The 27,170-nt window shown below is 45.0% G+C and overlaps 2 protein-coding genes across 3 annotated transcripts; one reads left to right on the forward strand and one right to left on the reverse strand.

Moving 5' to 3' along the window:
• The first annotated feature begins 1,933 nt into the window (after nucleotides 1-1,933).
• On the forward strand, nucleotides 1,934-16,317 carry nsd2 (nuclear receptor binding SET domain protein 2). Its single transcript, XM_029494408.1, has 23 exons — nucleotides 1,934-1,979; nucleotides 3,461-4,107; nucleotides 4,580-4,748; nucleotides 4,848-5,014; nucleotides 5,204-5,437; nucleotides 6,653-6,875; nucleotides 7,360-7,434; nucleotides 7,745-7,854; nucleotides 8,058-8,166; nucleotides 8,270-8,385; nucleotides 8,561-8,650; nucleotides 8,841-8,967; nucleotides 9,363-9,563; nucleotides 10,145-10,324; nucleotides 11,064-11,220; nucleotides 11,308-11,510; nucleotides 11,623-11,726; nucleotides 11,823-12,092; nucleotides 12,353-12,469; nucleotides 12,820-12,961; nucleotides 13,071-13,177; nucleotides 13,306-13,504; nucleotides 13,596-16,317. The coding sequence occupies exons 2-23, from the start codon at nucleotides 3,490-3,492 to the stop codon at nucleotides 13,934-13,936; spliced, it is 4,059 nt and encodes a 1,352-aa protein (XP_029350268.1). The 5' UTR covers nucleotides 1,934-1,979; nucleotides 3,461-3,489; the 3' UTR covers nucleotides 13,937-16,317.
• A 992-nt stretch (nucleotides 16,318-17,309) lies between these two features.
• On the reverse strand, nucleotides 17,310-26,389 carry jade1 (jade family PHD finger 1). Of its 2 annotated transcripts, none has more exons than XM_029493677.1 (11): nucleotides 26,253-26,389; nucleotides 24,382-24,464; nucleotides 23,273-23,340; nucleotides 22,303-22,460; nucleotides 21,996-22,180; nucleotides 21,704-21,915; nucleotides 21,036-21,203; nucleotides 20,404-20,520; nucleotides 19,291-19,878; nucleotides 18,721-18,838; nucleotides 17,310-18,534 (listed from the first exon to the last, which is right to left on the reverse strand). In XM_029493677.1, exons 2-11 carry the CDS (start codon nucleotides 24,428-24,430, stop codon nucleotides 17,471-17,473), a joined length of 2,727 nt encoding a protein of 908 aa, XP_029349537.1. In that variant the 5' UTR covers nucleotides 24,431-24,464; nucleotides 26,253-26,389; the 3' UTR covers nucleotides 17,310-17,470. The 2 variants fall into 2 exon arrangements, with proteins under 2 accessions (XP_029349537.1, XP_029349536.1); XM_029493676.1 differs by lacking the exon at nucleotides 26,253-26,389 and adding an exon at nucleotides 24,551-26,235.
• Nucleotides 26,390-27,170: the final 781 nt, after the last annotated feature.

Below are 27,170 nucleotides of genomic sequence, written 5' to 3' on the forward strand. Positions count from 1 at the left end.
CCGGCCCAGACTCCCGAGTGACGTCAGTCGAACGATGTTTTTCTTCGGTGACGCATGCGGGACTTCAAGCGGAGAACTTCCGGTGATTTAAGAAAATAAAGTCCATACACAGTTATATTAAAATATTTAATTATAATAGATGAAAATATGATGATCATTTATTTTATTTGAACAACATGTTTGTAGCTCAATTTTATCAATTGCGCTACAAATTACAAAAGGTGAGCTTGGATTCTTTATTTAAACTATGAATATGTCTTGTGTTTACTCTTGTGTTCGTTCTTCATGGTATGCAAGGAAGTCCTCTTTTAATTATGTCTCTTCTTAGCTTCTCAGTCATCCAGGTCATGTTTGCTTAAAAAGGTCTAATCTAGGGCAACAGGATTTAGGCCTAGTTGTGGAGTCTTGGAGACATTTAATTCCGAGAAACTTCTGCAGGTCTGGTAATTTCAGTCAGTTATGTGCCCCCTTATTCCTGAATTAGCATCCACCTTTGATAGTGCTTAAAATAATACAAATACATATATATAATAAACATACACACGTTTTTTGTTTTTTTTTTCAAATATCAGCACTATATAAAAATGGGAAAATACTCGAACAGAGAAAGATTAAATACTCTATTACTAATTTATCTCTTAAAATACTCATGTTCATATGGACTTATATTTTGGAAAGCAAACATTTTCCGGAATATAGTTGTATTGTTCCAGGAAAATTTCACGCCCCTCGGCTTCTTTTGTTGGTACTGCAACAGCAGTTCAAGAAAAGAGAACATGGTGCAAAAGATTGTCAATAGAAAATGAAACAGAACGTATGATAGTTCACTGTTATTTATTAAATTATACAATTCAAAGACACCACAAAGTTTTTTTGTTTGTTTGTTTCTTGTACTTATGAGACTGCTAAAGAGTTATAGGTATATAAAGCAAGGCCTGACCCGCATACAACACGACTGTCAGATGATACATCCTTATGTAAACCAGGTCTGTTTCAGATGCAGAAAATCCTCAACGCTGGAAGATAATGGAAGCTCTGGATAATGGAAACATGGCTGAAGACCAAGTGATTTACTTACACATAAGTTTTATTTTGCTATATAAAGGTTAATGTTCATTGAATTAGTAGGACCATAAACATTTCCGCAGGGAGCATTTGGCAGCTTAATCCATTAGACTATGATTAAATATTAGTAAAGGCCAAGGGACCTTACTTGATTTGAGTCTCCTTTAGGTTTTTGGAGACGATCCAGGGAGAATGTATAACTTGATATATGATATGATATCTCAATCCAGCTGTTGATGCAGATGAACACCCAGCCTGAGCCAGGTTCTGCATCCTAAAGAAAGTGATAAAACATAACCTTGGTATAAATGTAATTCCACTGAAGTAAGTGAACTGAGTGAATTGTTGAGTCTATTTAAATATTTCATTGTGGAGTTCAGCCTAAACCTGCTCTTTAGAGCCTTGAAGTAACTTTCTTATGATTTGGTGCTACATAAATAATTTAGATATGAAACATGACATTATAATGTATTACTCTTGTCAAACTTTGTGCTCAACCATCCCTTTTCCAAGATTTTACCTGAAAGCAAACTTCTTTTGCTTCAAAGGGAAACCGAATTTAACGCTGACACATCCAACCCTTCCCTGACAGAAGCGCTAATAAACGAACACAAAAGGGCAGAAAGGACGTAACAAAAACACCAGAAATGAGGAGGCTCGGTAGAAAACAGACGGACACGCCGGGTCATCCACTTCCTACGGTTGGTTTTTTGAACGGGCCGGTCGGATCTCCTCTCCGCTCCCGACCAATCGGAAGTGAGTATTTTTCGCGCTGGTCGGCCGGAGAGTTTGAGTTTCCCGCAAGCTTTTTTTTTCGGTTCGACTTGAATGAAAGCTCCGTTTTTTGTTTTTTTTTTTTTACAGGATGAATACGGACGTTTTCTCACATTAACCACCGACGGGAGATCCAACAGGTAACTCAGAAGAGACGCTCTTTCATGTTATCGTCGGAGGGAGAGGGAGAAGGAGAAGGAGCCGGGGGGTGGAGGAGGAGGAATCAGCCGGCTGCTACACTTGTTCTGGGCCGACCATCCATTTTAGCGACGGAGGAGCTGCTAGCTCCTTAGCTGTTAGCCGCTAACCGCGCTAACGCTAACTGTGCAGTCAATGGGGCGCTGGTTAGCTTCGGCTAGCGGGGTTAGCCTTTTTTTTAAACGAGCTGTCATGGCGCCTACAAATTGGTGATATTAACGAAACAATAGAAAAACATTTTAAACGAGACGCCGCAATCAGCCGGCCGTGCAGACACGGAGTTGTCCGCGTATTTGGCTCAAACGGCTGAGGTAGCTAGGCGGCGAGTTAATTGCAATTAGCTTTCGGGTGGCGGCTTTGTCTATTTGCTGGAATGTAATGGCTGACTGGTAGCACTGACAGAGATGCGGTTGTAGTCCGAGGACAGATGCTCCTCCGGTTATCCGTACTAATGAATCAATGGGACTGCCACATCTGATCGTACCCGCAGCCCATTCCATGTCTGACCATATGGAGCAAGCGAAAGTGTTTATTTTAGGTGTGTTACTCTCGCCTGTAGAGCTCTTCGGGGGTTTGTGTTAACTTTAAGACGAGTGGCCGGCTGTGTTAGCCCGGCTCACTTTCATCCGGCTTCACCTCCTGCAGCAAAACGGAGCCAAAACGACCCCGCTGCCTTATCCACGTTAAGGCTTTAACCTGGAGCGGGACACGCTCGACTCCAGCAATTATTCGCACTCCAGCAGCGCCGCTCCTGCTTGTCAGCTGCTTCCATTTCCGCGGCTTTTCTAGCCGGTGATGCGGTGGTTACGCGGCACAGTTAGCCATCCACTCATTGGGCATTCCCTGCATGCATCCGAGCCTGCAGCCAGCCTTCTCCTCACCGCTTTTACCCCCCCCCCTCCTCCAGGCTGCAGCTAGCAGCTAGCTAGTCCTCCTCCAGGAGAAAGCCGACTTGAAATTATCGCGGTAAGAGATTCTCCGCCCGCCCAGTTTGGTGCTGCCTTTTTGTTTATTTGTGTGTTTTGTTTTGTGTTTTTTTTTAACCCTCTGCATGGGTGTTCTTCGTTAAAAGGCTTGACCTGCCCCTCTTTCAGATTAGTTGTGATGAATGAATCGGGTTGGCTTTCATTGAGGGTCTGATATTCCTGTTCTGCACTGAGCTATTGTTGCTTCAGACTTCGGAGTCAGTCGAGTCGCATGAGAACATCCAAAACTAGGCGGTCAGAACATTGTGTGACAGGTGCAGCTCCCTCTGTTCAGTTGGTGCCATTTTGTAAAATGTGTAACGTTATGTTCCTTCAAATCCCAGAATGCCATTTCACAAATGACCAGAGGGGAGAGCATCAAACACTCACTGCATATTGTTAATATTGTCAAACTGAACTTGTGGAATGAGAAGTTTCTCTGTTTCCTGCCCCTGAAGCTCAGTTAGCCCCGAGGGGGTTAGATGGGATGGACACTAAAGGTAGCTCTCTGCCTTCGATGCCCGAACCAGCCAACCCGATCAGCATGAAGCAGCCGCCGGAGTCCCTGGGTGTACGGAAAGGTCGGGGGGACGTGAGCAGTGACCCTGCACTGCTAATGGACAAAGCTGCTGCCCAGCTGGCTGCCACACTACAAGACGGCGTCCTTCAGAAGATGGCTGGCCATGGTCATAACAACCACAGCCACGAGAGACTCAAAGACCTCACCTCTCGTGTGCTGAATGGGGACCAAGACACGCTGCCCAAGCTTTGTGCTCCAGAGCCGCCCATGCTTAAAGGTGCTGAAGCTCCCACTACCACTGGCACCCATCAGCACAATTGCACTCCCCATACAGAACCTGAACTGAAGGTAACGATACCCCAGGTGGTCAAGCAGCCTGTCTTTGAGCCATGCTGTGCCAATGGGACCAGTTTGGCCATGGCCACTGAAGGTACTTTATCTGGACCCGAGAAGAGGGAGGACGCCAAGAAAAGGAGGGGGAGATCAAACAAACCAAAACCTCAACCAAACCACAGTTCCTCCGTCATCCCTGTGGAGCAACTTGACTACCCAAATGCTTTGGATGGAACTGAAGCATCTGAAGAGGTTTTGCTTTTATTTTCACTTTTAAGTTAACAAAATATGACTACAAATTTTTCTCTTTTTTTTGGGGGGGGGGGGATAGAACCTTTTATATGTGGCAATATAGTACATTACAGTACACTGTACTATGTTGAGATGATACTAGTTTTTATGACAAATACTTGCACAATAAAATTAAATCTTAATTTACTTCAGGAAATGTCAGGTATACATGCTTTCCACGCAGAAAATGTTAAATTGACAAAACATCACCAAACCAAAAAAAAACAACAACTTTATACTCAAATGCAGAACTGGAGTGGGTTTGTCATAATGCATGGATTTTGTGTAGTCACAAGAATAAGCACGGAAATTGATGTGTATGTGCTTGAAATAGATTGTGCGTGTATAAATTTAATTTCAGGTAATGAATGATGTCATAAAATCAATTAGCCTATTTTTAGCTATTGATTAACTGATTCTTTTGTCTCTCCAGCTGGATCTCATCCCCAAGGTGACGGAAATACCTCCAGAAGAGTCTCCTTTGCTGATCCGTTTCTCTGTTGGTGATGTGGTTTGGACAAAGGTGTCTGGATACCCCTGGTGGCCCTGCATGGTGACCACAGACCCAGAAATCAGTAATCACTTCAAACAAAAACAAAAAGGTGAGATAAACTTACAATGCTGTGGATTTAATTGATGTGTTGTGGAGTTAAATGTCGAAGAAACCTATTTTTATTCTTTTCTCTCTTTTTTTTTTTAAGCTGTCAACAGTCGGTCGGGCGTTCTTTACCACGTACAGTATTTTGGAGACACCCCAGAAAGAGGCTACATCTTTGAGAAGAACATGGTGTCCTTCACTGGGGAGGATCAATACCAGGAGCTGAGCCAGGGAAACAAACAGGCAGCTACACGCATCAGCCACAAAAAGGTATTTGAATAACAGGAAAGGAATTATGGTACATTTGGGTTTTTTTTTTTTTTTTTTAGGGTAATCTTGAAAAACAACCATGTATTGGTTACCCTTGGTAGCAACATGAAACAGAGTTATTAAACTATTACTGTATCCTCCTTTATCATCAATCATATAACCTCGGCATTTTCTCCCTGTGTCAAGCAGACGGCTCCCTCCATACCCCGTAAACTCCAGGCACAGTGGAACATGGGCATCATTCAGGCTAAGGAGGCCGTCAACATGCTGCTGGATGAGCGCATGGCCAATTTTGCATTTCTGTACGATGATGACGGACCTCATCTGAACCCCCACATCATGGAAAAGTTGAAGCCAAAACAGAGCTTCATGATGATCCAGGACACAGATGCACGACTCATCCCAAATCTTCCCTCATTGCCGGTAGGCTGTCCCATTGACCTTACAGCTGCCCGTCCCCCACAGTCCCAAGCTAACAAAGAAAATGAAACAAGTGCCAAAAAAAACCCAACTCAAAACGGGAGAATAATAAGAGATTTGTGTTGGAAGGAGAAGTGACACAGTTTCTGAGAATTATTGTCGGTTTAATCATGAAGTTTCAGAAAATAGTAAAATCTCTGCTTAAAAATGACTGAAACAACTGCATGCATATTGAAACTTTTGAATGATATGACTTAACCCATGGTGATGATTAAAATGATCACATCACTTGTTGCAGATCAAGTTTGTACTTAAACATAAAACCAAGGAAAATTAAATATTTGGTCCGTAATCAAGTCAAACATGAAGCTCAATTATGGTCATTGTCAGTTCTCTATGTGTATATCCTGAAACTCCATTGTGTATTAGCATTATTTGCAGTTGGAGAAAAATGTCTCTTCTCTTCCCCCCCCCCCCCCCCCCCCCCTCTTTTTTTTTTTCTTTTTTTTTTAAGAACTCAAACTGTCCTTTAGGCAGCTCCTCACTTGAGCCTCAATGAAACTGGCAGCCTTACCTTGGGCCTCCTTAAGAGGCCTCCTTAAAAGCTCACTTTGTCATGATTGGGTGAACATCCAGAAGCCTGTTGGGAGGCAGTGCACCCAGTACTTGTGACCAGCACCTCATCTTCTCAGTGGTGTGTCGGCCCTGACAGCAAACTGTAAAAGAAAGTAACAGAAAATGACTGACTGAAAATGGAAAATTCTCAAATCCATCTTTTCACTTTGGAGCCTGGATCCAGAATGCGAGAGTGGAGCACAAACATCCACAGCTTCAAAGATTACTGCAGGCCGTCTCTGTTCTGTAAATCTGACGCTCTTTTCTTGCTTATTTTGTTTCATAACAGAGGATTTAGTTTTTCAATCACATTTAATATAAAGTAGTTTCTCTACATATGGCCCCCTCTTAATAGTCGTACATGTGGGAAATGAGCTGACTGAAGTGGAAAACCTCTGTCAGGAAATGTCGAAGCTAATGTTGCTGTTAAATGTTTTTCTCTCTGTTGTAAAAATGCACCAGTTATTAGTACACTGGAATAAAATAAATGTGCTGAGAGCAGGCAGACATCTGAGATAACTTCACTGCTTTATCTTAAGCGACACACAAACATCTGTGATGGCAAATAAAAATTACGTCAAATTTGGTTGTTTTTCTTTGCAGGATCCCACCACGCCTGAACCCGATAAACAAACAGCAGAATCAGCTTTACCCCAAAAGAAAAAGAGAAGGCCCAAACAGGCTCAGCCCCACACCAAGACAGTGAGGAGGTGGCAAAAATCTACAGTGAGCAACTCGTCTAACCCCGTGAAAAAAAGGAACTCAAAGCTGGTTTCTTCAACAGATGAAGTTTCACATCCAGACTCGCTTCCAATTTCAGTTCCAGGTCAGTTGAAAGTTGAAATCTGAAATGTTGGTTTAATTTGGTGGTGGCAGCCCTGGCAAACAAATAACCGAAGTAGAGCTGTGGAATCTGCTGCTTTAAATTGCCACATGTGGCTAGTAAAAATACAGAAGTGGGCAGAATTTCCATTCCTGATCGTGTATTTAAAAAAAAAAATAAATCATGTAAGATCCTTAGTTTCCATTAACACCAAAGCTCAGAGACGGGTGGAATTGATATAAGATGCTGTTGGCGTGGTTTTATTTTGTTGTCACGTGATACTAACATCACATCTGCACAGCTAATTCTGCAGAAAACCAAACGTTAATGAACATTTGGAGCTTATTTGTTATTTATAAAGCACAGTGAACATGTGCCGATAAATGCTTTTCTTTAGTTCTCAACTGACCTAGATAAACGTTCCTGATGCCGCCGTGTAGATGTGCTTTGAATTAAATGAATCAAAAAGGTGCTTTTGTTTTTGTAGTTGAGAAAGTGAAGAAAAGGAGAAAGAAAAGGACACCTGAAGAGCAGACGGCCGATTCCTCAGGGTCAGGGTTAGGTGAGTCACTTAACTTTCATGAAGTGTCACCAAAGGTAGACGGTCTTGTGTGAGTGAACCAGTCTTCAGGAGAATTAGCTTTTTCTTCCTGAATCTGACTGTAGCAGTTTATTTTGGCCTTTGTTTTTTGTTTTTTTTTTTTTTTGTTTGCATTTTTCTTCAGCAGATTTAGGAGCTTGGCACAAGGAGGGACTGAGCTTCTAAATAAATCATTGAGCTGCTGTAAAACTGGCCTGGAAATGTAAGAATATCCTGTTGTAACAAATAAGAGGATTTATTCTAATCCTCATTTTAACATGTTTGTCTACAGTGAAGAGGGAGCGGAAGAAGACCACTAAAAGGCAGCTGGCGGATGCTGCAGGAGACAAGAATCAACAGCCTAAAAAGAGACGTAAAATGAACAAAGATGCTGAAACACAGGTGAGTTTTTATCTGGACTGATGTCATGTTGTACAGAAGCTCCATCTGAACAAGACAGACTCTGACTTTTAAATTCAAAAAGCTTTTAAATGAAGAACGCGAAACACTTTTATCCCCAAAATGGACACGAAGCTCTTTGGAATAAGAGCTTGATTTTTCTTATTGATCACATCCACAAACTGAATGAGGTTTAACCTTCGCAGGCTGGTGCTTCGGAGGGAACAGAGAAAAAATGGAGTAGGAGGAAGAAAACCGATGAAGACATTAAAGAAACAAAGAGAAGACTGAAAAAGTCAAAAGATCCTCTTGCCGGTAAACACGCCTATCTCTCTGTAAATCACTAATTTTATTCTGTGGCCTCGCTGTCATATCAGCTGTGGCAGTTATAAAGGTCAACCATTTTATCTCTTAATAGATGAACAAGATGCAGAAAAACCAAAGCATAGACGGAAAAGGAAGAAGGATGGAGAGAACCAGGTCACATCTACAAAGGCGAAGAAGAGGAGGCCCACCCCATGTCCTGATCCTGAGGTGAGGGCGAGAAACTTAAGGTGATATTAACTTATATTACAGGAAAAAGGTGTAAAGCCACGCTGTCTGGACATAAATAGGCTTCAGTTGAATAGTTAGTATTAATGCTTGGCAGTAGATGTGTTGCCGGTGGCCATTGTCCTATTCAAAGATGATCTCTCTTTGTTTGCTGCAGGGCTCCGGGAGTGAAGGACGTCCTGACTCTCCGAGTGAAAGCTTAGACGGCACAAAGAAGGGAGAAAGGAAGAAGGAGTTTGTCTGTCAGGTAGCTTTGCATTTTCAGTGTTTAACTCCCGGTTCATTAGTTTCTAGATACAAAGTGTCCGTCTTTTTGAAATCATGTGTGGAGTAGAGGCATTTGTAGCTCTTCACTGTTTGCTCTTGCTTCCCCTGGTCCATGTTCTGCTCCCATCTGTAGTTCTGATGCTCACTGAAACGTGTGTTGGTTTCTGCAGAGGTGTGAACAGGCCGGTGAGGACTTGGTGCCCTGTGAAGGCCAATGTTGTGGGATGTTTCACCTCCACTGTCTCGGCCTGTCCTTACAACTTGAAGACAAGCTGCTGTGTCAGGAGTGCAGCACAGGTGAGATGTTCAAATTGCCGCTGGGCAGCCATTTTATGTCACACGTTCACGTGTGGGAGGCAGAACTATTAATGTAATCACAACTTTTCCTCACCAGCTGCTGTTCTTTGCTTATTTATCTCAAAAGAGATGCTTGATTTTTATTTATTTTTTTTTTAGTTTAGAATAATGTGGGGAAATATCCATGTTAAATGTGTTGTGTGATCATGTATTCATATAAAATGGTAAATATCTGATTTTAATAATGTTCTAACTGCATTAGCTTATTTGATCAGTTATTTTTTTTTTTTTTTTAATGAGTATATGGTACTGCAGACAGTATGTACTGTACTGTATTAGTAAAAGCTGCTGATAGTTGTATTTTAATCGCAGATTGACTTTTCTTCTCTCCTCAGGAGTTCACGCCTGCTTCACCTGTAAGCAGTCAGAGGGCGAGGTGCGTCGCTGCCACGTTTTGCACTGTGGCAGGTTTTACCACGAGGCATGTGTTCGCCTCAACCCCCTCACCTCGTTTGACAACAAGGGTTTCCGCTGCCCGCTCCACACCTGCCTGAGCTGCCACTACGGCTGCCGCACCAAGCACAAGTCCAACAAGGGTGAGGAACTGCAACACTTTGTGTGTCACTAAGAGACCTGCTCAGTTTTTAGAATCAAAAGATCAAATGACATTTGAAACCAATTTATCTTCAGGAATATCCGGCTGTTGGACTTAAATTATTCATTTCTGACTTCCTGTATGTCAGACCAGAGAATGAGGCCTCTTTAAAGCTGTGTTGGCAGGAATATTTTGAGTCAACTGCCTGTTTTGATGACTGCAAAGGAAACATCATCACCACCCATGTCAGCTTGGAAGTGAATGACATTTAGAACTGATGTGTGTTGTTTAAAGGAATAAGATAATGAAGTTTTTAGAGTCAATACCACAGTTTGGGAGTATGACAGAGTATGACATCACCTTCCTTTCATGGTGCTCATGTTAAATGTTGGAATCTTGGAGTTGGAAATAAGAAGGAAGTGTTGTTGTGTTGTTTTTTTTTTTGGCCTCTAGACTTGTGAAGTCAGTTGTCGAATCCATCATCTGCTTTATGGTCTGTTTCCCATCGTTTAAAAAAAAAAAACAAAAACATGTTGAGTCCACGTTTTTACCTCGATAGCTGTCTTTCTCTCCACGCTGCAGGAAGGTTAATGCGTTGCCTACGCTGCCCGGTAGCATACCACATCGGCGACCTGTGTGTGGCCGCCGGCAGCGAGATGATCACCAACACCGCCATTATCTGCACCAACCACTTCAACGCCAAGAAGGGCTACAGCCACCACAGTCACGTCAACGTCAGCTGGTGCTTCGTCTGCTCCAAAGGTTTGACTCTCCTCCTCTCTCACGTTCGCCACTTGAAGGAACAGATGAGTCATGTGAAAACAGCAGCATCATTTAAAGGTTCTACTGTGCTGCTGGAACCAGAATTTTTACATGATTGGTAAATGTTTTTGATGCCTTTTTGTTTTTTTTATATTTCCTTCTTTACATCACCAAAGTGTAGTGTAGTTTAAATCTTCTGGGTTATCATCATCGTAATCTCTGTAAAGTGTAATAGTGGCCCCCTGCACTCAGTCAAGCTGGAGCAGGAGTAGAGCCATTAATCACACTTGCAGGCAGCTGCTGCTGAAAATCAGAGGAAACGTTTTCAGTAGAAATCACAGTCAGCTCTTACATTCAGGAGGTGGCTGAAATCTTGTGTGTGTGTTAACCTGTTAACCCCTTCAGAGCCAGATTAAGGTCGTTTCCTCATAGCAGTTGGAGATATTTAGATCATTATACATGTGACTCAGTGATACTCTGTTCAGAAAGACTCTCCAGCTCACAGCATCGTGGAGCAGTAGTGATCTAAAGACATCATCATCTGAAATGTATCCACTTCAGATCAGTTTTAAAATGAACAAAAAACACACGGCTGTTCTTTCAGCTGTGAGTCAGACTAAACATTTGCACTTCGTTCACAGACCACTCGGGTGTGAACCGGAGCCGCTTACAGTCCGAGTTGTTCCACACACATCTGGAGTGTCTTCCTGGTTTAATTGGTTTTGTCTTTGTGCTGCAGGCGGCCAGCTGCTGTGCTGTGAATCCTGTCCAGCAGCGTTTCACCCCGACTGCCTGAACATCGCCATGCCTGATGGGAGCTGGTTCTGCAACGACTGCAGAGCTGGGAAGAAGCCCAAATACAGGGACATTATCTGGGTCAAACTAGGAACATACAGGTGAGAGAAGCTGTCATGGTACTTCATTTAAAATTTTTCTAAATCAGGAAGCTAAGCTGTTGAGTTTTGGCTGCAATTCCTCCTCAGATGGTGGCCTGCAGAGATCCACCACCCACGAAATATTCCCACCAACATCCAGCACCTTCGCCACGAGATCGGAGAGTTTCCGGTCTTCTTTTTCGGCTCCAAGGATTATTTCTGGACTCACCAGGGCCGAGTGTTTCCCTACATGGAGGGAGACCGGGGCAGCAAGCACCAGAGGACCGGCATCGGCAAAGTTTTTAAGAACGGTAATGTTGCTGGCTGTTTGTCCTTAAATATCAAATTACAGTTCTGACATTTGATTTTTAAGCTAAATGTTCAGATGACATGAAAGGAGCCTTGATGTTGTTTTTTCCTCAGCTCTGTTGGAGGCTGAAGCTCGATTCAAGGTGATAAAAATGAAACGAGAGGCAAAGGAGGCACAAGAGAACAGCCGGAAACCACCTCCATACAAATTCATCAAGGTGTGAAGTCTTATCACACGTGAAGAGTTACTTTTACTTTATCGTGTCACTCATATCGCTTTCTTTATGTTTCTGCTCCCTCCCCGTCCTCTTCAGGTCAACAAACCCTTCGGCAAGGTTCAAGTGTACACTGCAGACATTTCTGAAATCCCCAAGTGTAACTGCAAACCGACAGACGAGAGGCCGTGTGGGTTCGAGTCCGAGTGTCTGAACCGGATGCTGCAGTACGAGTGTCACCCTCAGGTGTGTCCCAGCGGGGAGCGATGCTGCAACCAGGACTTCACCAAGCGCCTGTACCCGGAGACCAAGATCATCAAGACACCCGGGAAAGGCTGGGGCCTCATCTCCCTGCGGGACATCAAGAAGGTGAGGAGCTGTCCAACCATAAAGATGGGAACGCTCGGCAAAAGCAGACAAAGGTGGAAAAGAGTTGGCGACTAGTTTTAATTTCACACTTTTTACTATTCAAAGCTTAGAATTAAAGTAGACGGGGACGTTCATCAGGTTTGATTTAGTTATAAGACATCACAAAAGCGCTCACTTCATTCTGATCCGTCTTAATTGTATGCTGGGTGTCGGCGTCAGTATCTTGCCCTTTTGGTCTGATGGAAGCGTTTCTCAATCAGGGCGAGTTTGTGAACGAGTATATCGGCGAGCTGATCGACGAGGAGGAGTGCAGGGCGAGGATCAAGTACGCCCAAGAGAACAACATCACCGACTTCTACATGCTCACCATTGACAAGGTCAGTGTAGTGTGTGGGGGCGGGCTGTATTGTCGACACACAGCTTCCACTTGTGTGTCAGTAGTTGCAGGTGTTTGCTCCACAGTGTGTCAGGGCGCTGCCTCCTCAGCAGCAGCGTCATTTCTACTTGGAGCCACAGCAACATGATGGTATTGCATTGGGAATGTTGCACGACAGACAACTGCAACATTACAGGAGCCGATACTACAGAAACCGTCCGAACAAATAAACACAAACTGAACTGGAAGAGCAGGAGCTGTCACTCATTCATGTTTCCACCCCGTCTGTTATAATGACGAGGTGAACGCTAACACGTGACGACTCCTCCTTCGTCGTTTTGTTTTTCCAAGGATCGGATCATCGACGCTGGCCCGAAGGGAAACTACTCCCGCTTCATGAACCACAGCTGTCAGCCCAACTGTGAGACGCAGAAGTGGACGGTGAACGGCGACACGCGTGTCGGCCTCTTCGCCATCTGTGACATCCCGGCAGGTGAGCTGTTTACAAACGTTTCATCATCTCTGCTTTGTGAGCAGATTTAGCCCGTTTTCTCTAATCCAAGTCCTGCCTGCACGTCACGTTGTTGTTGTTTGGATCACAGGCACCGAGTTGACCTTCAACTATAACCTGGATTGCCTCGGCAACGAGAAGACGGTCTGTCGCTGTGGCGCCCCGAACTGCAGCGGGTTTCTTGGTGATCGTCCGAAGGTGAGTCCTGACTGTCGCGTCACATCCAGGTGTTTCCAGATGTCGTACAGATGCATTTAAATTTCAGTTATTGGAACTGATTTAACAACAACGTACCGGTTTGACTCCGTCTTGGCGTCTTCCTGCAGAACTCAAACGGCCAAGCAGCTGAGCCCAAAGGGAAGAGGTTGAAGAGAAAGTATAAAAGAAGGAAAAGCGAGGGAAAGAAGAAGTCTGAGGACGACTGTTTCCGCTGTGGAGACGGAGGGCAGCTGGTGCTCTGCGACAAGAAGACCTGCACCAAAGCTTATCACCTGTCCTGCCTGAACCTCACCAAGAGGCCATTTGGTAAGAGACGCCATCAGACCATCAGCTGACCAATAATTCAGCTCATTGCTAACAGTAGTAATAATAATAATAATAATGATGCCCCCCCCAGGACGCTGGGACTGCCCCTGGCACCACTGTGACGTCTGTGGGAAAAACTCTGAAGCTTTCTGCCAGCTCTGCCCCAACTCCTTCTGCAAGGCTCACCAGGAGGGGGCGCTGCGCCCTTGGCCTCCCACCGGACAGCTGTGCTGTCAGGAGCACGACGAGCTGGAGGTACCGGACAACCAGGAGCAGCACGCCGTCCTGGAGACGACCGCCTCAACTGCCACTACTACTGCCGCCGTCGCCAGCGCCGCCACCGCCGCCGGTCGTACTCAGAAAGGCTCCAGGAAGGTGGAGGGAGCCGAGGTAAAAACAAAGGGCTCTAAAAGGAAAGCAGCAGAGGCCTGAAGTGACCTTTGACCCCACCATCCCTCCCCCTCAGAGAGCCAAAAGACCAAACTACACTCTGACACGTACCCCATCTTCAACATCACAAAAACCAGTGCACTGTACATCATCGTCATCAGGGAACGCCGCTCGGCGACGACCTCCAGCTTCGTTCTGCAACATTTTCAGGTTTATCTTCCTGTCTGCACTGAGCACACAGCAGCAGAGCGAGCGCCGGTGACGCTCCATCTCCCACCAACCAGACTGCCTTTTTTTTTTTTTTTTTTAGATTCTTTAAAAAACTTTTTTTTTTTTTTTTTTTTGGGTAACAAAGGAAACAGTTGGTTTCTGCAGAGGAGAGACTGAAGCCGTCGGACGTCGCCGTCTGCTCACTTGAACCTCAGTCACCCCCTCCTCCCTCAACACGATGATTTTCAATAGCAGAGTTTTATAGCTATATCTATATATGTGTATATCAAAGACCAAAATTATGATTACTGGAATAGTGTAAGACATCAAACAGGTTGCCAAATGGATTGTTTTTATTTTTATATATAGTATATATATGCCAGATGTGATATCACACCAAGACACTATGGATAGGCCTCTTTGACCTCGTTTATTCTGTAGCCATAGGTTACATTAAACTGTAGACATGTTGGCTATTTTCCAACCTGTTTTTGTTTTAGCTCAGTTTTTTTTCACCCTTTGGGATCAGGATGCTGAACAATGGCGCTACAAACCGAGTATCTACCTGCCTGTTCGCAGAGCGAGGGCTTTACAGGAAGTATTAAAAGCGAGAGTGCTCTTAAACCGCCGTCTGACGTGAAAAACACTACTGGGAGGTTTAACGGCCTCGGCGCTCTGCTCGCTGGGTGAACCAGATCAATGAAGGAGTGTTGAGTCTGCTTTTGTTTTTCCACTGAAGTATCTGAAAGCTGAGGTACAAAGATGTTTGTGTAGACACACCGCATGCTGTTCGGAGTGGCTTTTTACAGGCGACTCGTCTGCCGTCTGGTTTCGTCGTTAACGGAGGTTTACGAAAGACCTCAACTGTTTTTAATCCTCAGGAGGTTTTGTTTTTTGTTTTTAAGTGTCAGAGCTGAATCCTGTTTGATGTTTAATACGCCAGCGTGAGCTAGGAGGTCACTGGCTAACAAGAGGAAGAGTGGCTGCTTCAGGACTCACTCAGCTCTTTACTGTCCCGGCGAACGCCTTTCTGAACAGTAAAGCGATTAGTGGTGACTCAGACTGCCTGAAATCTGACGGTCGCTCCAGCTGAAGCTCTTTGGTTAGTGAAGAAATCCTCTTTTTTGTTTTTCATGGAGAGCAGTTTGGTCCTGTGGATCAGACAGAACAAGCACTTTGAACAGCAGCTCTTCGCTCACCGAATCCAGACGTGAAACTGCCAGAACAAGGTTTTTATTTTTTTAAGATCCTCACAGGGCCGATTTCAAAGGCGCACAAAGGTCTCGAGGTTTCTGTTGACGTTAATGGTGATGAGGCTTTTCGGCTCGTCTCCAGCTAATGACAGTGAAGGCACCACCGATAAGTGTAGCTGGTTCAGAGACTGCAGGAAAAAAAGGGTCCAACAATCAGCTGTTGTCCTGACATGGCCGCCGTACTGGGGGCTTTAAAAGCACCTTAAATCCCAGTCAGCCCAGGAGAACTGCTCATTTCCAGTACAAGCTAATGATGTCGTGACACCAAGTTTCTCAGTTTCGTTTTTGACTGAATCGTATTCAAGTTTGTTCCGAACAAACTGGAGAGTTTATCGCTCACATCTGTCGGTTGTTTTCTCAGTCTCACTGGTTAATTTTATTTTCTATTTGTTTTGTTGGCAATGGAGGAAAAAAAAAAACTTTGGGACTAGTTCAACATTTTTATTTTAAAGCCACTATCCAGTCTCACTTTGTTGCATTTGTTTCTTCGATCTAAAAATATCTTCAAAAACCAGATTGAACGTTTAGACAAACGGCCTGTTTTATAACAACTGCAGCTTTTTGTGTTTTTTGTTTTTATGATTTTTGCTTTAGGACATGTGAGCCAGACATGTCCAGAGGTGCAGCAAGTATCGGACTTTCTACGTAATGATCTTCATCCTAACCTTGATTTGTCTTGAGTGAATGTAGTCCAGCCAGTTTTTATTTTTTTTGTAAGCACTGTACTTCCCAGTAGAACTGAAGTGTAATGTGTGTAGGGGTTTCTTTCTGTAACTACTGTCATAGTAAACCAGAGACTAATATGTACATACTGTATAAGTGGTAATAGTGATGCATCTATTGTAAATATCATACAGTTTGACATGGTATGTTTTTGTTTTTCTTTATGCAGTGCTCAAAGACTTTTGTGCAGGATCTCACATCTGTTGAATCGTGCAATAAAAGGTTGTTACACATGCATCCGGCATCAGCATCCTCCATAAGTTCAGTCTGAGGATTGGACTTTTACACTTTTACACAATCGGTTTGTGAGCTGCTGTTCTTTGTTTTAGAGAGAAAATTTGGAGTCTAACGTGCTCTCGTTGTCTGACGGGCACGTGTGGAGCTAAAAGCTCAGAGTAAAGCGGCTGACAGCAGCCAAGATGGAGACGATGCTGCAGGAGGCGGTAACTATGACAACTGTCAGTTAGCCAGATTGGGTTGTTCGTTTAACTAACCAGTCTTCAGAAGTCCAAAGCAGTAAATCAGATAAGAGAAGCTGATCAGTAATCGACTAACAGAATAAGAAGCCTCCATCTCTGTCCTCCAGAGTGTTTATTTCTCCTTAAGACAAAAACAAAACAAGATTCATTTTGCATAACAGTAGTAGTACAGCAGCGGCCGAGGGTACAAAACGCTTTTGTAATTTTTCAGTGTAAAAATAACTCTCATACCTCACACCTGTGCCGTCCTCTCGTAGTGCAAACGCTTCAAATAAAAGTTAGGCACATGATGGATACGATACGATCGCAGTTCAATTACACTTAAGTGCTGACGACCAGAAAAACATCGGTCAGTCCGACTTCCCTCCTTCCTTCCTCTCCGTCCGTTCTGAAGAAACAATGATGGAGTTTAAATATCAATAAAAGGGCAGTTGGACTCCCTGTAGTAAGAAAAAGAAAAACAGACCTGTACAGTCCGGAGTCAGGTTGAGGATTATCTGTTTCAGCTTTTTCCACTAAGTGCAACCGACTCATGGCCGAGTTTTAATACTACGCCAAAAACAAATGACATTGCAAGCTTATGGTCCCAAGCAACAATCACAACTTCTCTCTAGTTTGCTTGTAAATATCTGAGCAAGCGTTTAAGTGGCAACTTGACATCTTTCTACTTTGAAAAGAGAGAGAGGAAAAAAAAAAAAAATTAAAACTAGCTCAAAATAAAGTAAAAAGTAAAATATTTCCCACTTTTACATATGATACAAATAAAAAATAAATATCAGCTCTGTTTTTTGTTTTTGTTTTTTTTTTTATCTAGGCATTTCATGATTCATCCAGAAAAATAAAGGTACAAAGAGCGACCGTCATTCTTGTCCCGAACACAGTGCAGCTTATTCTCAGAGTCACTTCCTCCATCAGGAGGCCAGCACGCCCCGCCGGATGATGTCAGAGCCGTAGCGGCGGCTAAGAGACGAGTCGCGTCTGAGCTGGTGGGAGTGGCATCGCTTCAGGCAGGGCTCCACGTCGCCGTCAGCCGGCTTGGAGTCGGAGGCGAAGCCGTCGTTCTCCGTCCCCGTGCGGAGCCGCGTTCTGGGGTACGACGGCTCCGGCGTGTTGGTCAGAGGCCTCAGCAGCGGCTTGCGTCGCTCCTCCATCGCCGCCGCCGCCGCCTCCTCATCCTCCGGCTCCTCCTTCGTGGTCAGCGGCCTCTCGCTCCGTTTAGGGATCCTGAACTTGCCCCAGCCTTTAAGGTGTCCGTCAGAGCCGCCGGCCGGCGCTCTCCTCAGCCAGCCGTTGGCCCTGGTGGCGGCGGCGGCCTCCAACGCCACGCTGGCTTTGCTAAATTTAGTGTTGGTGCTGACATCCAGAGAGACGGCGTTCCTTTTGGTCATTCCTTCGTCTAAGAAATAGTCGTCGTTGTCAGAGTTTCTGATGTCCACCAGCCGGATGGACACCGTCTTCTCCAGATGCTTGGAGCCGAACTTGTTCCTCATCTGGCTGGAGAAGCTGTCCGCCGCCTCGCTCCTCCTCTTCCTCCTCCTCTCCTCCTGCTCCTGGTCGCTGTCTCGTCTCGCTCTGGTCAGCGCCTCCTGCTCGGGGGGTGGGGCTTCTCGTCGAGGGCCTTTCCTGCTCTCGGGTTTGTGCGGTTTGACGACGACTGTTTCCTGAACAGCCTCGGGCTTCGGGAGCTTTGGGAGCTGGATCTCCTGACTCACCTCGGCGGTCTGGATTTTGGCTTCGCCGGCGGCCTCGCCCAGCCCCGGCTCTTTGATCCGGGAGCTTCTGCTGTCCGTCTCCAGCGGTTTGCTCGGATTGTCTCGTCTGTGAAAGTCCGAAAGGCTTTTCCTTTTTTCCTGCTTTAAAGAGCCTCGTTTGGTTTTGAGTCCAGAGTGACTCCAGGGTGAGCAAGACTGGGAGCCCTGAGACGATAACCAGCCCAGTGAGAAGAGATTCTCCAGGTCCTTGGCTGAAGGATCCCCTGAAACAGTTCAGACATCAGTGAGGAAACATGGACAGTAAACCACAGCAGCTTTTGTTTCTGTAGCTAATCAGCTGACAGAATCTGTATATAGAAGCAGTTCTGTTTTCTTTATGTGCATTTCGTTTTGTTCCGTTTCTATTCAGTCTGCGGTAACAAGCATCATCTTTGGTTTCACTGACAGACCTGTGAGCAGCTCGTGGTCCAGCAGCCGGACCTGGTGCTGGAAGATCTGCTCCTGCAGTCTCCACAGTGAGCGCTTCATCTTCTCCCTCCGGGTCACCATGTAGGTCAGATTACGGACCTGAGGAGCAGCAGCAGGTGAGAGAGCGGGACAACACGTCACATATGTCACACACAGTCACACACACAGATACCGCCGCACTAAAAAAAAAAAAAAAAAAAAAAAAAATCCAGAGCCACTGGAACCAAAAGTATCCTGGTCCCAGCTGAACTGAACCCTGATCTGTGACTCATCGGCTCAGCTTTGTCCTGTCCGACCTTGACCTGAGGATTTAGGTGAACCTTTAGCTGATCACAGTTAGCTCGTCAGCCTCAGACTTTCCTGGAGATTCTTTTTTTTTATTAGCACCACAATGAATGGTGAGTTGTTTTGTTTCTCAGGAGAGAACATTTGTCACTGACTTCCTGCTCTGATCAATAAAAAACACTTTGCTCTGAGTTCACGTGAATTTATTGAAATCGTTTGTCGCCTCGGTGGCTCCTGTGCGTTCTGGTGGGGAAGAGGGAACTCACCCTCTCCAGGTCCTGGCGAAGGTGCGTGAAGAGCTGCAGCCGTCGCAGCAGCACTTCCTGCTCACGGCGTGCCAGGCTCTCCTCCTCGTCCTTCTTGGGCGTGAGGAGCGGCTGGTTGAAGTTGGCTTTGCGTTTCAGCTTCCAGTACTGGTACAGGAAGTCCACCACCTCCGGCGGCAGCTTGAGGTGTCCGGCCACTTCCTCCACTTCCACGAACTGGTAGAACTCCTCCTCCATCTCCTGCAGCTTCAGCTTGCGGAGGTTGACTCTCTTCTCCTGCTGGCTGAGGCCGTCCGAGGCGCCGGCCGCTCTGTCCGAGAGGGGCGGCGCCACGTAGGAGGACGAGGCGGCATCTTCCTCCGCTCTCACCCTGCCTCTCCTCCTGCCCTTCTTGTCCCTGGTGCCCTCCTTCTCCTCCTCGCCGCCCGATTCTCCGTCCCGGCACTCGGCGCCCTCCAGCCCTGAGTGTTTGGGGCAGTAGGACTTGAACTTGACCTCGTCGTCCTCTGTGAGGATGGTGTTCATTTCAAGGCTGGCGTGGAGGCCGCAGGTCACGTGGAAGGCAGTCCGGCAGTTTTTCGCTGAGCACTAAAGCAGCAACAAGAACGACAGGTTGGACTTTTTCCAAACTTTTAAATGTTTCCTTCAGTTATTGGTGTCTTTTTGTTAAAATGTGCTCAAAAGTGGCGAAATAACATTAACTAACAAATTCAAGTCTTGTTTTGTTATTTGACGTCTGGCTCTTTGATCGGCTGTGTGAAAAATGAATATCATAGATTTATATAATAAAAGATGTATTGCTGTTGTGTTCAGTTTAAACGAGTGCTCTGGCCAGTTTAATACAATAATAAGTGAATAAAATCTGAATTTATATTTTAATTAAAGTTCTTGAAACTTAAACTTAAAAGAAGATGTGTTGACGTCTGATGAGCTGCCACCTCCTCCCCGCTGAGCTGTGAACTCACACTTTCGTTTCCTCGTGTGAGGAAACGGATGAAGCATCATGCTGGCCGACAGCGTGTACGAACACAGAGGATCACTTTCTACGGGGGCGCTTCGCCATTCGCCTCTTTTGTGTTTGTGTGTCGGGTGGAACGTGAGCGGCGACTCTACCTGTATACACGCTCCGGTCTTCTCTTTGCACAGGCAGCAGATCAGAGCCCATCTGTTGCTGGGAATGTGGGAAACGTTGGTGATCGGCTCCATCTTCTCTGGATTCCCGATGCTCACCTGCACGCCGGACACACAACGGGACAGAGCCGTTCGACAAACACATATCTCTCATATGAACATTTGTATGCAACAACAAATTCATAAAAACAAACTGGCTTTTTTATCAACTATTTATCGGCTCTGGCTTCGATTGTAAACTCATCATATGACTGAACAGAAATTTTCCTGCCAGCCATCAAATTGTATTGATGTCTATGTGAAAATGGCCCACATATCATTAGCAGGTTTACCTGCAGGTTAATACTCGATCATTTTGGTGCAACAAGAGTAAAACTTGGGTCCTTTATCGATTTGAAAGCAATCAGAATCGGGTTCAGTGTCAGTCGTCGTGTTACAGACTCAGAGGCTAACTGGTTGGAGTTGATTTCCACCTCAGGAGACAGATGTTGGTGAATAAATAAAATAAGATGGTAAGCTCAACGTAGTCACTAGTCAGTAAATGACTGTGAATGTTAACAAATAGCTTTTTAAGGAAGTGTGTGTGTTTTTAAAAAAGTAGATTTTGGCTTCACCTCTGGAATCCACAAGGCACAGCTGACATGGACCCACTTGGTTCCACTCCGGGTCGGCTTCATGGCTCCGCCTTTCTTGGGACACAGCTGGCACTTTGGCAGGATGCCGAGGGCGCAGATCCGACACAGCCAGCTGCCCTTCGGGACTTTCTGGATGCCGTAACAGGCCTGGTGAGAAAGGGAAACAGACGGCGTCTCAGCTCCCAGACAGCCAAACAAGAGTGTTGATGAAACAGCTGATCAGCTTTTTACCACAGTGAAGCTTCAGACGACACATTTAGTCTCAAGTTATTAATAAGTTGAGCCATGTTTGTGCTTCTTTCTGGGTTAAAGTCGACACTGCTACTCTATTTTTCAGTGAATCAAACTGAATAGTTGAAAATCAGAATACCGCCATGAGAAATTCGTACTCTGTGTTTTTATCCTTTGAGACAACAACACAACCCTGGAGGTTTCAAACTAAAAGTGCTGAAGCAGCATCAGAGTAGCAGAGTCTCAGAGTTTTAGACACTTGAGGACTCCAGAGCAAACCGAGCCAGAGAAATGCAGCTGTTGTTTAAACTCGTCTGCTAATGACAATAACAAAATGGCTGAGGGTCACTACTGAGCAAACTTCTTCCCCACAGAAGACGACAGTGTTCAGTGTGTTAAGGGTCTGGACCTCTGACCTGGTGGACACAGATGTTGCACTTGTCGCAGAACACCATCTCGTTGTTGTCCTCCCCGTCGGGCGACTGGCACACGTCACACACCACGTCCTCGTCGTACTCGATGCCCAAGCCCTCCTCCGTCTCCATGGCGTGCGTCATGTTTTCATGGCAGCGGCGCTCAAACTCCTCCATCACCCGCTCCATGGTGATCTCGTCCAGCGGTGGCATTGCTGCAAACAGACGGAAGCACCGTTTATCTTCTTCTAGTCACACGATGAACAGCATCTTGAGAAGTAACCGCCGGACTCACCCATCTCAGCAAACTCCTCGTTGATGATCTGCAGCCAGGACACGTCCTCCTCGTTCAGGTCGTAGCGACACATTCCCTCCGCCAGCGTCCGGATGTCCACGTAGCCCAGCGCCTCGGTGCCCGACGTCCGGATCAACTTCTTTGGCCTCACAAACATGACCTCCTTCCCTTTCTCTGCCAGCACCCTGGACGACACAGCCAGGAGTCAGACTCATTTCATCAGCTGAAGAACTTCAGTGTGACCGATCAGATTTAAATCAGCTGGGTTTCCTGGTTGAAACCTGAACTTCTAACTCCGTTGTCGTACCTGGCGACGGGCTGAGGGATGGACTGGGGGCTGACGGGCACCTGGACGCCCTTCTCCCACTCCTGCCTCCACGGGTCAGCGAGGACGTAGTAGTCCTCGGGGTTCAGCTGGTACGAGTCGTGGACTTTCATGGCGGTGATCAGGTCCGTCCTGAAGACCTGCAGCACAAGACGACAACACAACGACTGAACACTTCGCTGCAGTTACACTAACAATTCACAGAGAGCGACAACCAGCATCTGGATGTGCCGACTACTTCCTGTAAGTCCTGTCATCACATCTCTCCTTTTGGCCTCAGCAGCATCTGGACTATAGATGAAAACAGCCCCAAAGCTGCAGGAAGTGCAGACTGAAGTGTGCTGAATTAAACATTAACCCATAACCACCTCAATTATACAGCTGTGATCAAGAGATCAGCAGCCACTTCAATAACAAATCTGAGTGACTCTGAAGCTAAAAAGCTCAAAAGGAATTATTCCAGGTCACTTTCAGATTTTCCATTTTACATATTTACATCATTAAATATTTTATGGGTACTGGACTGTAGGTACAGATACAGTTCATCAGTGTTCACACAGGTTAAAGAAAAAACAAAAACAACTACAGGCCGGCAGCCAATCAGCCAATCAGGATCCTGCTGAGGCCAGAGTCCTTGTTTTGCTTTAATTTGACTGGCTCCTGGTCAGAGGGAGTGTACGGCAGCCTGCAGGGACCAAGTCCACAGGCTGTACAGCAGATAATGGACACGCAGCAAAAAGCACAACTTGAGACATCAGATAAAAACTTTGATTATAAATAGTTTAAGATTAATAATGTCAGACCTCAAAAAAGTCCCTTTTTTTTTGCATCTTTCAAGACTGAAGACATAAAACTGTACTCAAAGAAATAGATAAGAGAGTAGAGAACTGTTGGTGATGAATTAAAACCGTTTATTAAAATCATGATAATAAGTTGCAGTGGACAAACGTACCTCAGAGGGTTTCTGTCCCGTTCCCCTCCTGGGCTGTGATGAATGCTGGGACCAGCACGTGGAATTACCTGGAGGAGAGACACCACAACAGAGAGTTAACGGAGGGTGCGACATGGCTGCTTCTGGATTTCCCCCCATCGGGTAGAAACTTTAACATGAGTCTCATTTGGATAGTCAAAAACAACTGCAACTGTTTTTTTTCCTCTCTGTTTTCAGTTTCATTTCAATAAATTGGTTAAGAGTTCACCACACAAGATCAGGACGAGCTCAACAATTCCTTCTTCTGCAACTAAACGTGCGTGTGAAGCCATCTTGTGGGAAAATGATCAGAAACTCATTTGAATCAAGTTGATAAATCACTCTTCACTTTAAGTCAACTTCCTATTCTGCAGTTTCTCCATGGACAGGTTTAGCTCAGCCTTTCTTATCCTTTGATAACTAAAGCCAGGACAGCATTGAACCCGGAGAGAGGGCTCCGAGGTTATTGCTACACCACACAGACAAATCGGACAATGACAAAATCCAAACAATCGCATATTTTCTGTAATTAGACCTCACTCCACCCTTTTGTGAAATGTGGCACACACCCCACCCATCTGAGACCTTGTGGGTTTGCACCGAGTCTTTCTTCCTAACCTGCCAGGTCGTGTTTATAAGTCCAAATGTGCCTCCTGTCCCTACTCTGTCTCCTGTTTCTCAGACTGTAGACCTTCTCTTCCTTTTCCTTTATCCATCCTCTGCCTTTCTGTCTTTTTCTTTCCCTTTGTTTCCTTCCTGAATATGAGGTATAGATTTAAAAAAACACTGACAGTGACAAGAGGGATGATAAATCCTCTGTAAGAGTACTTACAGAAAAAAATTAATGGTTGTTTAGTGATGCCACGAAAATGTCTTGACTTGTCTGACAAAAGTTTAAAAGTTAAAGATACTGAATCATTATATTTGTGTGACAACCTAAGCAGAAATTGGCGTTTGTAGAAAGTTGGATTTTCTCTGCTGACCTTCTTGTCACTACTTTACACTTTGACTTGTGAATTTCAGGAAGGTGTCGTTCAGGTCTACGTTTGAGCCAGGTGTAAACATGTCAGCAGAGACAATATTTGGCTTACTTCCATTGTCGGAGTCGTCACTGCTGCTGGGGTGCCTGCTTCTCTTCATGGTCGTCTTTGTGCGGAGCTCTGGCGTAGGGACACTTCAGAAAGAAGGCAGCAGGTTAAGATAAAAAATGTCTGTCTATAAATTTCTTCTTTAATCTGTCTCACAATCTAAAATGCTTACTTCCAAATTTGACAGAAAAGCATAAAATCTTTCTCATTTGAGAAGCCGGAAACAAAAAATATTCCACTTTATCGGATTAAGGAAAAGAGATTGTTCAAAATATGTCCAAATAATTTTCTGCCTCTCAACTCCTCACTTGATAATCATATCATTATATTTAAACCAACTATGAAAATAATAGTAACAGCATAGCATGTTACAGATCAGTAAAGGCCTGTTATGTCCTAAACAAACTTAATGCATCCGGATAAACATAATCTGCAACCATCACAATTATTGATCACAACTGATACAGTGTGAGTTTCTAGTCGAGTCATTTAAATTATAACTTCGTAATGCCAGCGAAGCAAACTGCCTCTAATTGTGTATCAGTGAAATAAGAAGACAAAAACAAATACACGTTTCCTTCTGATGTGACAGCCAAGCAGCCCTGAGGACGGACGGACACACACCACACACACACACACACACTTCCAACGATGTCAACAAGGAGTTGCCACATGCAGCACAGACAGGAAGCAACGCCTTGCAGCGCTATGAGCTCCACTCCTGCCGTGCAGGGGAGGACTTTGTACCCCGACAGGTGGAAATATCTCCCCGCTGCCAGCGTGCACAGGAGGGGGGGGAAGAGTTAGCTGGCTAGGCTAACAGCGGGCTAAACTGTTTGTGTAACGCCCCTTCATACTTAGCAGAAAGCTAGCTAGCTAACTAACTAACTAGCGGCTAACTCCAGCAAAACAGCCGTCCAGTTCAAACCCCCCCTTCCCCAGTGTCTCAGCGGAGAGGCGCATAAGGAGATCCTGTGTGTCTAAGACTTGATTGTGGTTTGCATCGAAGCAAAAAACACAACAAAGCGTTGCATTTTCACCCAGACAGCCGCCGGCTAACGTTAGCCGCACCGCTAATCCCCCCCGTACCGTTATGCAACATACGGGGCCTCAGCCGGCGCCTCCAGTGGAAATGTTGTTTACGTTCAGATTTTATTTATTTATTTACTTCGTTAGTTTGATTAAAAACATGTCTCTTTTTTGTTTTTAAAAACAACAAGTGAGAAAACAAATCCCCGGGAAACGGTTAATTATCAGAATGTTTCTTTTTTTTTTCTTCAACAGGCTTAGCAACAGCCAGCTCGTTACATTTAGGTGACGTTTGTGGTTGTTAGCATTAGCGCGCTAGTTAGCCAGTGGCTAAGCTACACTGCAACACAGCGCTCGTACTTAACGTTAGCAGGCTAGTTAGCTAGCGGCTAAGTTACACGGTAAATACAGAGCTTTAGTTTAGCATTAGCGTGCTAGTTAGCTGAAGGCTAAGCTCCACGGTAACCACCGAGCTTTGAAACGTTTTCTCTCTCCCGCTCATTAAAGCTCAACATCCAGCCGCCTACCAAAAGGTTTGTGGGGGTCAACTACCGATTGAAACAAACTGCCCCCCCCCAAAAAAACAAACTTCACATAAACTAAAAGGTGTTAATGAATGCGGTGGCGGTGTTTTGGCTAGCCCAGCGGGGCACTGTGGCAGGTTAGCCACTGGATGAGGTTAATCTTTGGCGCCATTTTAAATGACGATGTCGCGTTTTTCCTAGCGGGCTGCTGGTGCGACTGCTCCGGACACAAACTGTTCCCCCACAAATCACACAAAAAAACACAAAAATGCACACAGATCAACGCAGCCTGCGGTGCAGGACGGAGCGGACGGTACATACGGAGCGCGTCAGGCCGATGCGAGCCGCCGTTAGAGTTTGATGTGAAGCGCAGTTTTGGCCGAGAGTTCCGCTTGACCCGCATTCCACATACACAAACACCGAGCGGCGGCGGCGGCGGCGGCCGGGGAGGAGGTTACCCAGCCCGGCCTGCGGCTGCGCGTCAGGCCGCTGGAGGGCAGCACCAGCCGAGAAGACGAACGACGGGAAAATATGAATCTGCAATGTTTTTATTTGGATTTTTTAAGGCATTAAAATCTAAAAGCACGGCGCACAAATGGTCAGTTTTAGTTAATGAATAAATTTAATTACATTTATTTTAAGGAGAAAACTGTTTTTCTGTTTAGGAGACAAACAACAACAAAAATAATCATTAATCAGTATAAATAAATAATAAATTAGACCGGACCAACCACCCACCCCTAATAAAAGTCAGACTCAGAAACTTCACCTCTATTTTAAGGAAATAAACTTCAGTCATAATATCAATTTTCTTTATGTTAATATACATTTTTCCAAATTGTGGAAATTTTCCTTTTCATTAAATTACATATTTCCCAGCAGTTTGAATTGAGTTAAAACTTTTAATTCCTACAAATTGTGTAATGTTACGGTAAATAAATTGTCGATGTATTTGACTCCTTCAGTTTGGATGATTTTAACCTGCGAAAATAACTCAAATGAAACAGATTCAAAGTTGTGGCTGCTGTGTAAGTCATTGATTTAAGAACCAGAATCACTCACAAGAAGACTTTTTACTAGAAATTGTTTAACTGTTCAGAAAAAAAAGTCATTGGGGTTATTTCATGCAGATTTGGTGTGACAGGCTGTGGAATTAGGGCTGTATGCTGAGGGTTGGGATGGTTGTTTGTGTGCTTTTTACAGATTTCTACATGAAATAAAAGGCAAAAATGCACAATT

The sequence above is a fragment of the Echeneis naucrates genome, chromosome 22 (genome assembly GCF_900963305.1).
Source record: "Echeneis naucrates chromosome 22, fEcheNa1.1, whole genome shotgun sequence".
Lineage (NCBI taxonomy): Eukaryota > Metazoa > Chordata > Actinopteri > Carangiformes > Echeneidae > Echeneis > Echeneis naucrates.

What these genes read in the sequence shown, in the direction of transcription:
- nsd2 (XM_029494408.1), top strand. Translation starts at nt 3,490, where the DNA reads ATGGACACTAAAGGTAGCTCTCTGCCTTCGATGCCCGAACCAGCCAAC. An exon ending in CTTCAAACAAAAACAAAAAG is followed by an intron (nt 4,749 to 4,847) that starts GTGAGATAAACT and finishes TTTTTTTTTAAG; the next exon opens with CTGTCAACAGTCGGTCGGGC. An exon ending in AGAAGGAGTTTGTCTGTCAG is followed by an intron (nt 8,651 to 8,840) that starts GTAGCTTTGCAT and finishes TGGTTTCTGCAG; the next exon opens with AGGTGTGAACAGGCCGGTGA.
- jade1 (XM_029493676.1), bottom strand. Translation starts at nt 24,573, where the DNA reads ATGCTTTTCTGTCAAATTTGGAA. An exon ending in CTTTTCTGTCAAATTTGGAA is followed by an intron (nt 24,465 to 24,550) that starts GTAAGCATTTTA and finishes TTCTTTCTGAAG; the next exon opens with TGTCCCTACGCCAGAGCTCC. An exon ending in CGAGGAGTTTGCTGAGATGG is followed by an intron (nt 21,916 to 21,995) that starts GTGAGTCCGGCG and finishes GTCTGTTTGCAG; the next exon opens with CAATGCCACCGCTGGACGAG.